At 41.1% G+C, this 13,797-nt stretch overlaps 1 protein-coding gene across 1 annotated transcript in view; it reads left to right on the forward strand.

Moving 5' to 3' along the window:
* Nucleotides 1–9,776: 9,776 nt before the first annotated feature.
* The window catches only part of LOC118416869 (N-alpha-acetyltransferase 10-like), a gene marked incomplete in the record, with an annotated part of 5,366 nt that continues 1,345 nt past the window's right edge, over nt 9,777–13,797 (forward strand). Inside the window, 4 exon segments of the mRNA XM_035822146.1 lie at nt 9,777–9,959; nt 12,091–12,189; nt 12,840–12,897; nt 13,201–13,246. Of these exon segments, the coding sequence (XP_035678039.1) occupies nt 9,933–9,959; nt 12,091–12,189; nt 12,840–12,897; nt 13,201–13,246 (230 nt within the window).

Genomic DNA, 13,797 nt, shown 5'->3' on the forward strand with positions numbered 1-13,797 from the left:
AAAGGAGATGTGCCCATTTGGTGTGATCCCTACAAACGGCTTTTATAAAGTATTGTGTTTTTATAGTCATACCATGTGGAGGCTTGTAAGTCTAAAGATCTAGGTCTCTCAATAAATATTTCTGTACAATCAATTATGCATCTTATTCTACTACATTGTTTCTTGAACTGTGGTGGCAAGGTCTTGGAAATTGCAGCTCTACTTGGCCATACTATCAGTGGTTGTAGTGTAACAGACAGGAAGCGAACCCAAGTGTTGGCAATCTGTGAGCAAGAACAGTTTTGTCCGACCATGGGTCTTTCTTGTCAGTGGGAAATGCATAGCTTGAAAGGATGGGGACAGTTGCATCATCAAAATCCTTTTTTGTTCCATGTTTTTATTTGGACATGTCCCTGACTTCCATTTTTTAAAGTTGATACAAGGAGGCTGAAACCGCCTTGGTTGATATGTTCCATTACCGCAGCCGACCACTGCACACAGCCTCATGTTGAACTCCGGCACCTTAAAAAAAAGGAAGAAACATTAAAGCAAATATCAACACTTAAACAAAAAATACAGCTTTAAAGCGCAATACACTTCAATGCACATTCTACATGCACCCCTCCCCACCGCAACGTTTGCATAACTTGCAGCGACCTTGCTTGCACATTTATTAGTACAGTTTTCAACCCAAAGCACCAGTTTAATACTAATACGGACATCCAAGCCATTTACTGCGATTATTAGTGTACTCGCTGTTGTTTCTTTTTTTTTATCTTTCTAATCGAAGTGTTGGTCACAGTACGAAAGCTCCTCAGTCAGTGCAAGCGGGGTCATGTCCGGACACGAGAGATCACGAGACAATGACCATATCGGCTTTCATTATTGTGAAGACACAAGGTCGTGCATTTTAGCTAACATTTTTACGGTTTATAACATACGTAGGTTAAAATTCCCTAATTATGTCACACTGGTAACCTTTACAGACAAAAACCTGGTTGTAGTGAGAAGGGACAAATTCTAGAAGTAAGCGGCAAAGATAGATGGCATCGTGCATGGGGGAGGGTTGCATGCGTTATCACTAACTATGGTAACACTTGCTTGGATACCGTCAAAAAACGTACCGTTAATTCCTCTGAAGCGAAACTGAACACGGTGTTTCAGGTACACAAGGTTCAGGACATTGTTGGAACATCAGATCCAGGCGGGTAGCTGCCGTTAACGCCGTGTAGACGCTAAAAATCTCGACACTTGAACATTGAACCTGGACACACGCTGCCCTGTCGAACGCGACTTGTTTATCTCACTTTTTTCGTTGCTAAGGAAATTCCGCGCATGCGTACTGGTAAATGCAAATAGGCTTATTGTAGACATTAGGGCTGGGTATCGGTACAGTGTACCGGTACAAAACCGGTTTTTCTTCTTGGACCGGTCCGAAAAAACCGGACCTGAAAAAAAATCCGTGAACCGGATGTTGGACCGATTCGAAAATTCACGTCAGTAACAGGCTATTGCTTCAGGCGGTCTTCGGTCCAAGACCAAGACTAATAATATTTTACGGCCAAACAAAGCTGCTACATGCAGCCGTAAATAATATCTCTAAAGCTAAAACAGTATGCGTCAATTGACGGAGATGTGAGTTTAGGTAGTTTTGAGTAAGTGTCAACAGTGACTAGTCTACATGTAAATAACTTTTTAAAGTATTAAAATACTGTATGTGGCTAGTAATGCGACACATGTATATACTTGCACTGGCGTAAATTTACACTTGCCACTTTACACTTATTTACACAAATTTACACTTACAATTGGGTGGAAACATGGAAACATCTTGGACATGAAAAAGAAAAAGCCGACTTTCCAGCGTGTGAGCGGTTCTTCCGGGTACGGGCATAGCATTAGAAGACTTAAGTACCATCATTTAGTATTTAGCTTGTTCAATATTGGAACTTGGAAGTTGTGACTACCTCATCATGAAAGAACGCAAACAGTACAAATATTAGATTAAAGCTAAAGAACCAGTGTTTATTTTTTCAGATAACTAATTGTCCCAGAATAAAAAAGTGGTGTATTGCATTGTTACATATCCGTTTCCTTCCTGCATATTAGTTGTTTGCGTATCATTCCCATCTACAGTTTAAACACTCATAGAGACCTGTGTTTCAATCTAGCTATCCAAAATTTCATATGCATGACATAGTACTACTGTTCTACTATAATCAGGTCCAGGTTCAGGTCCGGACCTGGACCTAATCCTCTGGACCTGAACCGGACCTGGACCTGAATTTTCTGTACCGGTACCCAGCCCTAGTAGACATGTAACTTCGTTCTATACGTAATGTGGGTTTTCTGTGCCATTGAAAATCAGGAATGGTGCCAGAAGCTGAATGAAAAACACAATTTCAGACCAAGAGGATTATTAACAAAACAGATTAAGCAAGAAAAAGCAGCCCATGACAGATAAGGAGGACCCAGATTATCAAACCTAAAAACACTGCACTTGACTAGTAATCATTCTTGGTCTGATTCATGGTCTCCAACCGGGTCGGTCAAGACAATTGTTGGTGATATTTAACTAGCTATCTAGTTATGTTTCAATATCTCGTCAAAAATCAGATATCGTATCATCTGATTCTATTTTCCTGTCGTCCCCTGTCTCTCTTACCACCTCGAATTCTTCGCTTGCACTCAGTGCCTTTAAAGTGCCTAAGTTGGGTAAATGTTGGAAACAGGCAGTGTTATCTGATGTTGAGACGACAGTATTATCTTCTGGATACAGGTTAGCTAGTCGGGCCAAAAAACAAGCTAGAAAGCTTCAGGCAAGGATTGCCAAGTGTTTGCATAGAAGAGAGAAGAACGCCAAGAGGGTTGTCGGGTCGGCCCCATGGCCATGCAATATTAATGCTGAGGAAACGTCTCCAGATATAGTAGTTGAGGATCCGGGCACAGTCCCGCACCTTGCTATGGCTCCGGCTCCGGCTACAAATGTGGTAGTAGACGATCCGGACACAATGCCACACTTTGCTGAGGCGACGAATCCAGATATGGAAGTTGAGGGTCCCAACATAGTGCCACACCTTGCTGAGGCAACGAATACAGATATGGAAGTTGAGGGTCCCAACATAGTGCCACACCTTGCTGAGGCAACGAATACAGATATGGAAGTTGAGGGTCCAAACACAGTGGCACACCTTGCTGACGCAAAAGATCCAAATACGGTAGTTGAAGATTCAAACACAGTCTCACACTCAAATGAAGTACCGGATCCGAATTTGGAAATTGAAGATCCAGGCCACACCCCAAACCCAAATGCGTTCTGGAAGCAGTTGGATAAGTTGTCGAAGGAGGGACAATGGTCCACAGACCTGGCTGATGCCCTGCCGCATGCACCAGCGAACTTTACTTCAAGGAGTGTCATCCTTATCACGAGCAATCCCAATCAGCCGACCATTTCTATCACACCAGACAGCGGCAACGAGTCCGGTACCCTTGTAGTACTGTCATATTCTGCCAGGTGGGGCGGAGAGCATTACGATGCCGTCATCCAGAAGTGCGAGGACAGGTCTGATCCAGAGCACAGATCAGCAGCAATATGAGAACAGGACAGAGACACCGCCTTGCACGATGATTACATCGCCACTAAACATGACCGGAGAGCGAAGATCCCTTGTACGACCGCTGTTTTCAGCACATCACCGTGGTGGCAACTGAGGGGTCCCTTTTAAAGGTAAGATTGTTTCAGTTTGTCTTCCAGAAGTCTACAATTATGCTAATTTGATGACGTCATCAGCCCAAAATCCAAGATGGCGGACCGTTTGGCAAGATCAAGAAAATCTAGCTTGTTATCCCTTTAAATTTGTAACCACCTGGTATTTTTTCATCAAGAACCATCTAAATGAATGTATTTAGTCTATTTTCATTGCCTTTTGTGATTATTTGTTGCAAAAAAAAGTATTTTTGAAAATTCAAGGTGGTGGATATAATATGGCGGAGCCCAACTGGTATCTTAGATGCGCATGACGTCATTTTTGACGCCATTTTGACGTCATTGATGTTGCTACTGGCAACGCAAGTCGTAACAAACATTATTATTCTGTTATCTGCACTTGCTGTTACATTTTTTTAGCAAAACTTGAAGTTTTCTGAGAATACCCTATTTTCATGGGTCCGGCCAATACAATCAAATTGATGACGTCATAATTACGTCATATTACGTTGACGTAACGTCAAACATTTAATACTTGTCAGATATTATGTCTATATCATCTACCAAACATTTGGTGGCCATACAACACATCTTTCAAGAGTAATAGGACTTAGAAGTGGAGGGCCTCAAAAGCCCCCCCCCCCCCCCCCCCCCCGTCCAGGTAAGAACAGGTAAGCGATTTGCAGAGAATCGAACGGGTGAGACTGTTCACGCAGTGAAGGAAATCGCACTGGTTCGATTCTCTTCACTTGAATGCGGAGCGCGCACGGCGATGGTGAGCCTATACTACCGTGCGAGACTATTCCCCTGGTGATGAAACGCGCACTGGTCAGCGCGATTCTCTTCGCTTGAAGGCGGAGCGCGCACGGCGATCGTGAGCCAATACTACCGGCCTACTATCCTACCGGATTATATGTATTGCTCATTTGTCAGAACATTTTATACTTCCCGGCATATACGACATTCCGAAGTTACGCACCAGTACGTACGTACTCAGCGGAGGGAGGGGGGCAAATATATTGTACAATGTACTCGGATCATTGAACAAGGCACAAACAACGCACTCACGATACTGAGATACACTTTGAAACCTTTATTCAGACATTTTTATCATATTCAAGAGTGAAAAAGGACATGGAGTTAAATCAATAGTATTGTTTTCTTTTTCTACAGGTACAAATGGAACGTCGACAGTTTCGATCTAACTCTGAGCAGCGCTAAAGTGAAATGAAGATGAAATGTACATGGACTTACAGGCTGGCGCTGTGCCGAACGAACGACGTGCAGCTAATACTAGTATTCAGATATATGTATGTACAAGTATTACACGATGGAAAGAATATTTACAAATATTACACGATGGAATAAAGATGTACGCAGGCCGAGATATCGTACAGAATCTAAATTCTACATGGAAACATTAACTACGCTACTCGGACAAAGAAAAACATGGCGCGTCTTTATTCATTATCGTATATTGTCTGGTGAAAAAGTGTGAATAAACATTGTCACTTGAAATCCTACTTAAAGCCGTAATGGCAAAAGCATTTCAGTCGATGCTCAGACTTCAAGTATGACACATCGTAGACCTCGCAGGGCTCGAGCGGAGGTTGATGACATCACTTCCAACGTGCAAGCATTGGATCTTGATAGAGACGCAGTGTAGGTTTTCTTTCTTTATTCTTACATATGTTGAAATATCATTGTACAACTAACTCACATTCCAGTCAACCATGTACATATGTGGGATGTATCAGATGTAATTTTAGTGTGTTTATTTTTACATGTATTATCTTTCTGTCATGTGCATTGATGTATTTATGTATTGTGGAGGACCGGAGGAAGAATAGCTCACCAAATAAAGTCAAAGTCGACATTACCGAATCAGACTGTTGTATTTGTTTCTGTGCGATTTGTCTATATAAATTTATTGGTGTTGGATTATTTAAATATTTTTAGATTTCTCTTCGCTGTAATAGTCGAGAGTGGGAAGCATGTATCAAAATGAGAATTAAAGATTTGTTGGAAATTATAATAATTACAACTTTTTAATAATTACAATTTTTTACAGATGCGTGTGTATTGGGCAGGTTGACCCTCTGCCGTGGTACGTAAGTCGCCTGCGGTACGAGTACAAGTGGTTTGCATTGGCAAGGGACAATACTTTTGCCCTTGCAGACTGCGATGCAGAAGGCCACCTTAAGCGACGCGCCTTCCAACTCGTCCATTCAAAGCAGTTCACGAAAGGATCAGATGAGAGCTGTGTCCTGTTCTTATGCTCATGTGACGGTGCAGTGGAACAGCGGGAGCGTCTGCGAGCTACAACCAGAGTGGTAGGCACTTTATTCTATGTCAACTCTGTACAAAGAGCAGAAGAACACAAAAGTATCGTATACATCGTCTTGTAGTAATTTTCTAGCGTTATCATTCCATCTTAGCCAAGTCACATATATAGAATACTTGGCGATTGTGTGCAAAGTAATACTACATTTGTTACATTCCAACAAGACATTATTGATTGATTGATTGATTATCCTTAGTGATATTTATTCTACCCCAGAAGTTCCTTAGTCTAGTACATTTTAAAAACATGTGTCTGACTTTGTTGCGCGTTACATGTATGTGTAGTACACGTGTATTATCGTTTCTGTTCTAATATATATGTTTTTCTAACAGACAGAGGATTTGAATGGCTTTGTGGCGCGTGAGGAAGGCTGTTACTGCTTTCATTCACAAGCAGCTAAGTCCATCCTCTCTGAGCCCGGTCTGAATAGGGTTAAAACATGAGTAAACAAACTTACTCAGTTCTTCCAATACGTCATAGTTAGTTGATGTCGTTAAATATGTAAACAAGTCTACCTTTGTTAGGTGTGTATATTTCTCGTTTACACGTTTAACATTAACAACGCTATTACGTATATAAGCCTGCATTCAACAGATTTTGGTTAGCCAAACGCCACGCTCCATCAAACGTGCTATTTGTCCCCGTAAAAAAACACTTGTATATCGATTTCCCCTCCCTAAGTCCTTGAAATCACCATGTTAAAGTGTGGCTAATGTAGGTTTATCCCAAATATCAAGTGTCTAGGCTAGGATATACAACATGCAACTCTATGTAACCTTAGTCCGTGGGGTAACCGATATCCGTTATTTAAAAAAACGACATCTAGGGATATCAAGTCGACAAAAACTGGTTCAAATTGCAACATGTAGAAAATATAAGATATATTTTGCATGTTGAAACCAATGTCGGTCAACTTGATGACCCCTAAATGCATTGTTCTGAAACGACGGATATAAGTTACCCCACGGATAAAGGTTAACTAGCGTTATCCTATATATCTTCCTTGTGTCCTTATTCTTCAGAATAATACCGAATATTTGCTCCATTTCTGACCACGTTAGACCACTTTAGACCTTATCACTGTGAAATGTTTTCTGGCACAGCTATTAGACGTTGTAATTGTCAAACTGTTTGACGTGTTTGAGACTTTATAATACCCGCCCGATTAGAATTAATTCTTGGCAAAGCATCCACTTAAATATTATCTCCCATATCGTTTGCGCGTTTGATTAGCACCATATGCATAAGCTTGTAAACCACCATTTATGCAAAGTACGCCAGTTTTTTTCTCCAGTGAGGTCAAACTGCGTGTTAAGATATGACTGTAGCATTTGATCTACTCACGCCGGGGGTGAAGATTCATGGTATTAAAATGCGGTGGAATAGTGTTAGAGGGTTGGTTTTCCCCAAACATAGGGCCTCAGGCCTTACATATCATATCCGAGATGAAGTCCCTAACAGAAGCCATGTGCAATTTGCCACCTGAATCAAGTACGAAAATAGGTGTACGGTGCTTTTCCCAATGGTGTACTATTCGGGCAGCTGAGGAAGCCGGAACCGTTAGATTCTTAAGATGGTATCTCACTCAGTGAGATACCATCTTAAGAATCTAACGGTTCCGGGACTGCACTTTGGCACCGGTGCGGCACTGCGGGGTTCGTAGGTGACTCAACGAATTTCAGAGATAAAGAACGATCTTTCTTTTGTGTACTTGTTGTCTTTAAACTCATACTCTTACGTATCACGCAATATTTAAGTGTAAAAACTCGGCGAATATTACAAATCAGTGCCGCAGTGAACGAACCCCACAGTGCCGCACCGGTGCCCAAGTGTAGTGAGATACCACCTTTAGTCAACAACCATAAGATCGCCTTGCTACGTCAGCAGTAGATATCACTATGCACAAATCAAAACTATTTTTAATGCACTTACGTTTCGCATTTACAGACGGAGTGCAGTATGAGAAAGGACACCGTTATCAGTGTTGATGACCACAAGAAGAACATCGTCTTGACTTTTGTTTCTCTGCAACTTATAAGAATGTGTCAATGGCATAGATGGTAAAGCCGTTGTATTGCTTGACTCGATCGCACAAATTTGTATCAATACCACGAATGATGTATGCATAAGAGGGTCGCAAACCAAACACGTCGTGAAAGAGAAGAGGGGAACAGAATGCAAGTCTTCGGGAATATTGAAGTAGTTATCAGTAGTTGTTGTTATTGCCTAAACGTATTACTTAGGCCATGTTGATTTGATTATATGGATGACATCCTCTGGGAACTCCAAAACTGATGCGAGCGAGCGAATAAAAAAAAAGTTTGGCCAAAAAAAAAGTTTCCTTCAGTATGAAATCTAAGTGTTCAGGAAGGTTGAACATACGACTTAAAACACATAGTATGGCATACCAACAGTTAGGTGTAGGGACCAGTACATCGTACGGGTGGAAATCGTTTCATTTTCTTTTTCTTGGGCCGATCCGAAAAAAAGACCTGCAAAAAAATCAGTGGACCGGTTTTCGCCAATTAGAAAATGGACACACTATGTCGACAGGCATTTGGGGTCTTACCGGGCCAAGAAGACAGCAAGAGCGAAGTTGAGTAGAGTTAGCCTTGATTGCATGAAGATGGGATTTCAAAACGCCAGTGGGAGTGGGATAATCCATCAAACAGATTTCTTTGTAGCAATATTGAGTACTGCCGATTCTGAACGGAACCTATACCTGAATTTTCGGTATTGATACCTACCCCTACCAACAATAGATTTTTTTTTTCTTTCTGTCCTTTCAAATCTTATTCTTTGACTTTAGATTTATTTTGGCATTCTATGGCATTAGTTATCTATTTTCTGATACTTTTTTTTCAATCTATGGCATATATGTGCTCATTGTACAGCTACTTTGCACTATTTACTGTGTGGTCGAAAACTTTTTTTTTTTTTGGAAACGGCCGAAAATTGGTGCGAGCGCGGATGTCATCCATATAATCAAATCAACATGGCCTTACAGACATCCAGCCAGGGCAGGCGGCGAAAAGAATAACGCTGTTTTCGACCATATATCGAGATAATTACCTTTTTTTCTGTAACGAGTTTGATGAATCGTATTTTATGTCATTTGATGACAGTTAACAGAACATACTCAGTCTGGCAATTGAGGGTAATTTTTTATGCTTTGAAGTTTTTAATTCTTGAAATGATCACGCCTTAACTTGGTCCACTTGCCTATAGCATTACATACATCACTGGTAAAGCCACTTTCTCTTGAAATCGCAAATTTTAGAAAAGGTGGGGCTGCTTCCAAAACAGAAGTCAAACCCAACCTGTTTAGAAATAGCCAACACTAGTATTAGATGTAAATGTATTTAAGTTCGCGGGGATTTTTAAATTAAAATTTCGCGGTAGCGGGAAAAAGTACTTTTCGCGGTAATACCATAGACTGCAATCTAATATCATAATAGAAAAATGTTCGCGGCGGTTTTAAATTCGCGGTGAAGTGGTCATCGCGAAAACCGCGAACATTATTCCACAGCGAACATTTCTGCATTTACAGTATTGTTCATAACTGTCCATTGTCACTTGTATATCTACTATGCTTATACCATGTACTTGCGATTAGCCCTTGGGCACGAAATTGCAAAATAAACTTCTTATATTGGAACTCTGTAGTCCCCCGTAGTGTCATCTGTTACTTTCATTTTACAATGGCGTTTGACTTCTCGCAGTCGTTGGTTCTGGTCTCCACTTGATGTACTTTGTACAGAAGTCGCTAGGCGTCGCTATGTGGTTTCACCTCTGACCCACAAGGAATGCTCCAGAGCGCGTGTCGATCACCAGACAACCAGGACTAGAAACTGAGCAAATTTTGTCTTCTTTGAGATCTACGGCAATTCTAATTACGCCACAATGTCTATCAATATACGATGTGCCAAGGTGAGGTCAATTTTTCGTTTTCTTAAATTTCCTTACGGTTGAAAGTGGGCAAAAACCAGCAGCTATTTTGTGGGGAGGGGGGCATGTCGTTTTCTTACCTATTCTGTAAAATTTTGTACTCAATTTCTCCATCAGACTTTGTCATATTTTCTCTCTGTAGGTATATGCTTGTGAGGAGACTTTAAAGGGCTTTTTTTGAGTCTACAGTGATATACTGAAGTGTACTGCGCAACATTTGACACGCATAACGTTATACAAGACACTGTCTAGATCTAGTAATTATTCAGTAGTAATGGGTCTATAACGTTATACTAGTAATTTATATTACATGTAACGTTATCAGCACGAGCAGTTTTTATCAAGTAGCTCTAACCGAAGCAAGGCTACGCGGGTCACGGGTTCTGGGCTTCCAGTGACGAAAATATGTTCAAAATGGCGTCATCACTGGACGCCCAGTGCCGAAGAAAGTTCGTCACTGGTTTCCCAGTGATGAATTGCTTTGTTCCAGTGATGAGCTCTCTCGGCACTGGAGTTCCAGTGATGAACCTTGACTCGTCACTTTGTTTCCAGTGATGAACTCCGCTCGTCACTCGGGGCCCAGTGATGAACTCCGCTCGTCACTCGAGGCCCAGTGATGAACGCCATTCATCACCGGACACCGAGTGCGGAACCATCGAGGTCACCGGTTCCTCACAGGGTTTTCCAGTGATCGGTGACTCTTCGGCACTGGACACCGAGTGATGAAATTATTTCGGCACTGGGCTTCCAGTGACCACGTTCTAATAGCACTAGAACAAAAACACCCTAGCACTAGCACTACAACAAAAACACCCTATTCACATGTCGCCATAGCCGTGTTACTGTTAGATTTGGTCCGGGAGTGTACTGGGGACTTGCAGAGGCGACGTTAGTATAACTTTAAGTGCTAACTTTGAAATCCCCTCAACTGAAACGATGATCTCTTTTTCTTCAGTAAACTGTATATTTGTCGTCACTGGTTTACCAGCTGAAATTTCCTCATCACTGGAAAACTAGTGACGATAAATATTCCCCACTGGTAAGCCAGTGACGACGCGACTTCATCATTGGAAACCGAGTGATGAGAAATTTACCCGTGACCTCGGTAGTTTTGCCTAACCGAAGCTTGGTAATCATTTCCGCCTTAGTGAATTGAGGAAATTCATAAAAACAAATCCTATCTTCATGTAAACAACACTAACACCTCTGTTAGCTTAGACAAAATTTGACTGTAGAAGCTTGGTAAAAATCCAACTCTCATCTACTTCACTCTTGTTATTTTATTGGGCCGGTAAGTCTCAAAACAAATGAACGCTTTCCGTTATAATCTATTTTCTAATAGGTCCAAAATCAGCCCACCAATTTTATTTAGGTCTAGCTTTTCCAGACCCATGTTATGAATGTTGATTTTCAAGCACATCTTAAGCTGCATATCTAACATTACTAAGAAACGAGAAGAAGCCGAACAAATGTATTAGAATAATTTTTAGAACCCATATTTTATATTACTCTTAGAAACCATGTTTACTGTATTACTACCCTCTGTATCTATATGCCTGTACTCAGCCCGATAGGGCATGAATGTGCAATAAAGGCTATAATCAGCCTTGTCAAAACTAGGCGGCAGGTGGCGATTTTAGCCGCCTACTTACATTTTTCCAGCCGGCTACTTTGGGGTAGAATTTCAAAAAATAAAAGTTTAAGTCCAGTGCTCCCCGTTACAAAATCCCCCAGTAATTTGTTTTGATAAACCTCTGGCAGTTTTCTGATAGTTGGCCCCCGGTTAGGGGTCATAGCGGGGAACCTATGCTGAATTTTTTTGAAATTCAGGATTTTTTTGTCAATTCAAAGTTTAAAGATAACCAAAGTTACCCAAAATACACCCCCAAACCATATTTAGGGGTCTAAATTTAAAAATTTTACCAGGGGGAGGCCCCCCAGACCCCCCCTACGGGACGGGGGGACACCCCCCCTCCCGTACCTACCCCCCGCTCGCCACTCAGTGGCCTGCCGCAAGCCGCTACGCGCCTTGCCTGCTACTTTCATATATTAGCCCCCTACTCTAAAAGTTTGTGACAAGGCTGCTATTACCATATTATTATTTACCTTCCAGCCAGAGGACCTGATGAACATGCAGCACTGTAACCTGCTGTGTCTGCCTGAGAACTACCAGATGAAGTACTACTTCTACCACGGGTTGTCCTGGCCTCAGGTATGGGAGGAAATTACATATTTTTTCTTAACAAGTTTGCTCAGTGCATAGACCACTTTCTGGGCACTGAACTAATGCTCACTGTACATAGCAGTTCTCATTAGCTATTTCATGTACTTATGTCATGTCCCGACACTGTTTCCGTTTACGTAGGTCAATACATATACACATCAATGCAGAAAAGGAACCTCATGATTTAAGTTTTATACATTGTCATAGTAATGTATATACTAGATGATAAGATCCTCACTGTGTCTCCTCTCAGTCATATTGTTTGTATAAAATACAGCCTGAATGTAGTATGTTTTCATGTTATTAGCAATAGAACATTGCATAACCTTCATCTATTGTTACTTTGTTAGATCAATGCCACTACTAGCATATTGCTAGTTGTCTGTACAATATAACGTTACCTAAGTTTGCCATACATTGTACCCGTTGTACAAATGTTGTGCAATAAACTTTGACTTGACTTGACTTAGCACAAAGGTATACACAGATCAAATTTTCATCAACAACTGCCGCCTTCTTCAGGATCAATACTGATGACGTCATACATATGGAGGCCATATACATGTAGTACTTTGAAGTACAGTCATATTACAGACCTTCTGAAAATATAATGTTTTCCCATGTTGTGTTCTGTCCAGCTCTCGTATGTGCAGAGGACGAGAAGAGGAAGATTGTTGGATACGTTCTGGCCAAGATGTAAGTAACCATGGTAACACAGTTATAAGACTTTTCAACAGGATTTTTAGGTTAAGTTTCTTTGCATGCCCCATGGCTATGGGTTTGTAATTGTATCTGACCGTGCAATACTAATACTTTGATGTTTTTCTGTAAAGAAAAAAAGAAGAATACTCTTAGACTAGTTCAACCAGGCATTAACAAAGTCTGTGTAAATTTGATTTTTTGAGTGTGAACAATTGATTACAAGAAACCAAACAGAACATAGACTCACCAAATGTTTGTATGTTTGTAATGTTTGTTTGTTTGTTTGTTTGTTTGTAGGGAAGAAGACCCAGATGAGGCTCCACATGGACACATCACATCACTGGTACGTAGAAAAGGGGCAGCTTTTTTTAAAGAAAAAGGTAAAAAGGGCACTGCACCCCAATGCCCTTACCATGTTCCCTCTTACCCTGAAGAGCAGATACTCTGGCTAGCATAAAAATCTGATTGACCAAAAATGGTACTACTAGTACATGTTCTGGTACATAAAGGTCATATAGAGATGTGGCCAGTCTTCAACTGTGATCTGTTTGACAGTACTACCCCCCCCCCTCCCATCTAGCCTTAGAATGCCCCATTGCATCGACATATAATTTGAAGGCTTTTTTTGGTCAGTTTTGTGCGGCATATCATCATTGATTAGACATTGTTGAACAAGCAAATGACAGTGAAGTGATAGTACTGGTACCCTGCCCTATACACCTTTCTCACGCGGCGGCCATGATAGATCGAAGAAGAGGTCAATGAGGCAAACAGACAAAACATATTTCTAAAATCAGGTCCCATTTAGTTTTCCCCCAAACCACACAAATTTTCATGATATAAGATAGAATAATAAATATTACAAGAAGTGTTATGCACCGAAAGATGTGGCAA

This window comes from Branchiostoma floridae, chromosome 5 (genome assembly GCF_000003815.2).
Source record: "Branchiostoma floridae strain S238N-H82 chromosome 5, Bfl_VNyyK, whole genome shotgun sequence".
Classification (NCBI taxonomy): Eukaryota; Metazoa; Chordata; class Leptocardii; order Amphioxiformes; family Branchiostomatidae; genus Branchiostoma; species Branchiostoma floridae.